General features: G+C 59.3%; 1 protein-coding gene across 1 annotated transcript in view; it reads left to right on the top strand.

Annotated features, from left to right (window-relative positions):
- Positions 1-1330, top strand: part of LOC144676037 (carbonic anhydrase-related protein 10-like) — a gene marked incomplete at its 5' end in the record, with an annotated part of 8617 nt that extends 7287 nt beyond the window's left edge. Inside the window, one exon of the mRNA XM_078536563.1 lies at positions 1193-1330. Within this exon, the coding sequence (XP_078392689.1) occupies positions 1193-1330 (138 nt within the window). The remainder of the gene's footprint in view (positions 1-1192) is intronic.
- Between the last annotated feature and the right edge of the window lie 699 nt (positions 1331-2029).

Below are 2029 nucleotides of genomic sequence, written 5' to 3'. Positions count from 1 at the left end.
CCCACCTACGCACCTTCTCCCCGTCTCCCTCAATCCCCACCTACCCACCTTCTCCCCGTCTCCCTCAATCCCCACCTACCCACCTCCTCCCCGTCTCCCTCAATCCCCACCTACCCACCTTCTCCCCGTCTCCCTCAATCCCCACCTACCCACCTTCTCCCCGTCTCCCTCAATCCCCACCTACCCGCCTTCTCCCCGTCTCCCTCGATCCCCACCTACCCGCCTTCTCCCCGTCTCCCTCGATCCCCACCTACGCACCTTCTCCCCGTCTCCCTCGATCCCCACCTACCCACCTTCTCCCCGTCTCCCTCGATCCCCACCTACCCACCTTCTCCCCGTCTCCCTCAATCCCCACCTACCCACCTTCTCCCCGTCTCCCTCGATCCCCACCTACCCACCTTCTCCCCATCTCCCTCAATCCCCACCTACCCACCTTCTCCCCGTCTCCCTCAATCCCCACCTACCCACCTTCTCCCCGTCTCCCTCAATCCCCACCTACCCACCTTCTCCCCCGTCTCCCTGAATACCCACCTACCCACCTTCTCCCCGTCTCCCTCAATCCCCACCTACCCACCTTCTCCCCATCTCCCTCAATCCCCACCCACCCACCTTCTCCCCGTCTCCCTCAATCCCCACCAACCCACCTTCTCCCGTCTCCCTCAATCCCCACCTACCCACCTTCTTCCCGTCTCCCTCAATCCCCACCTACCCACCTTCTCCCCGTCTCCCTCAATCCCCACCTACCCGCCTTCTCCCCGTCTCCCTCAATCCCCACCTACCCACCTTTTCCCCGCATCCCTCAATCCCCAATTTCTCTCCATATCCCACAAAGTAGGGTTTAATCCCCCCCTCCGATAGGGGAACAGGCTGCCCGGTGTCTGAGTGTAAATGGGGGGAGAGGTGGTTGAGAGGGTTAATCCCCCCTCCCTCCGATAGGGGAACAGGCTGCCCGGTGTCTGAGTGTAAATGGGGGGAGAGGTGGGTGAGAGGGTTAATCCCCCCCTCCCTCCGATAGGGGAACAGGCTGCCCGGTGTCTGAGTGTAAATGGGGGGAGAGGTGGGTGAGAGGGTTAATCCCCCCCTCCCTCCGATAGGGGAACAGGCTGCCCGGTGTCTGAGTGTAAATGGGGGGAGAGGTGGGTGAGAGGGTTGATCTCTGTTGAATTAACAATATCTTTTCCAATTCCTTCAGATTCAATTGATTCACTACAATGTTCACCTTCACAAGAACATGTCCGAAGCCTCACATTATCCCAATGGGTTAATGATCATATCGTTGTTTGCTCAGGTGAATCTCAGTCTTCACTCTGCTCTTCCAGTTGTGAATTAGTTCCCATTTTCACTCAGTCTGTCCAGCTCTCTCCACTGTCTACCCGACCAGACACCAGCGCTGCATAATCCAGGCCAACACTCCCCCCCGGTGCCAGTACTGAGGGAGTGCTGCACTGTCGGAGGGTCAGTACTGAGGGAGTGCCGCACTGTCGGAGGGTCAGTACTGAGGGAGTGCCGCACTGTCGGAGGGTCAGTACTGAGGGAGTGCTGCACTGTCGGAGGGTCAGTACTGAGGGAGTGCTGCACTGTCAGAGGGTCAGTACTGAGGGAGTGCCGCACTGTCAGAGGGTCAGTACTGAGGGAGTGCTGCACTGTCGGAGGGTCAGTACTGAGGGAGTGCTGCACTGTCGGAGGGTCAGTACTGAGGGAGTGCTGCACTGTCGGAGGGTCAGTACTGAGGGAGTGCTGCACTGTCGGAGGGTCAGTACTGAGGGAGTGCCGCACTGTCGGAGGCATTTTGTTGTGCACTGTACACACCATGTTACTTGATAAGAACATCTGAAACGGGAGGAGGCCATTCAGCCCCTCTTGAACCTGGTTCCCCACCTTCATTCAACACCACTGCATCCGATCCTTTCCCTCGACCCCGCTCTCCTGCTCTCTCCCCTCGACCCCCGGCTCTCCCGCTCTCTCCCCTCGACCCCCAGCTCTCCCGTGCTCTCCCCTTGACCCCAGCTTTTCCGCTCTCTCCCCTCAA

The sequence above is a fragment of the Cetorhinus maximus genome, unplaced genomic scaffold (genome assembly GCF_964194155.1).
Source record: "Cetorhinus maximus unplaced genomic scaffold, sCetMax3.hap1.1 HAP1_SCAFFOLD_1311, whole genome shotgun sequence".
Lineage (NCBI taxonomy): Eukaryota > Metazoa > Chordata > Chondrichthyes > Lamniformes > Cetorhinidae > Cetorhinus > Cetorhinus maximus.
Note: the sequence above shows the minus strand (reverse complement) of the source record. Positions and strands in the feature narration are given on the sequence as shown.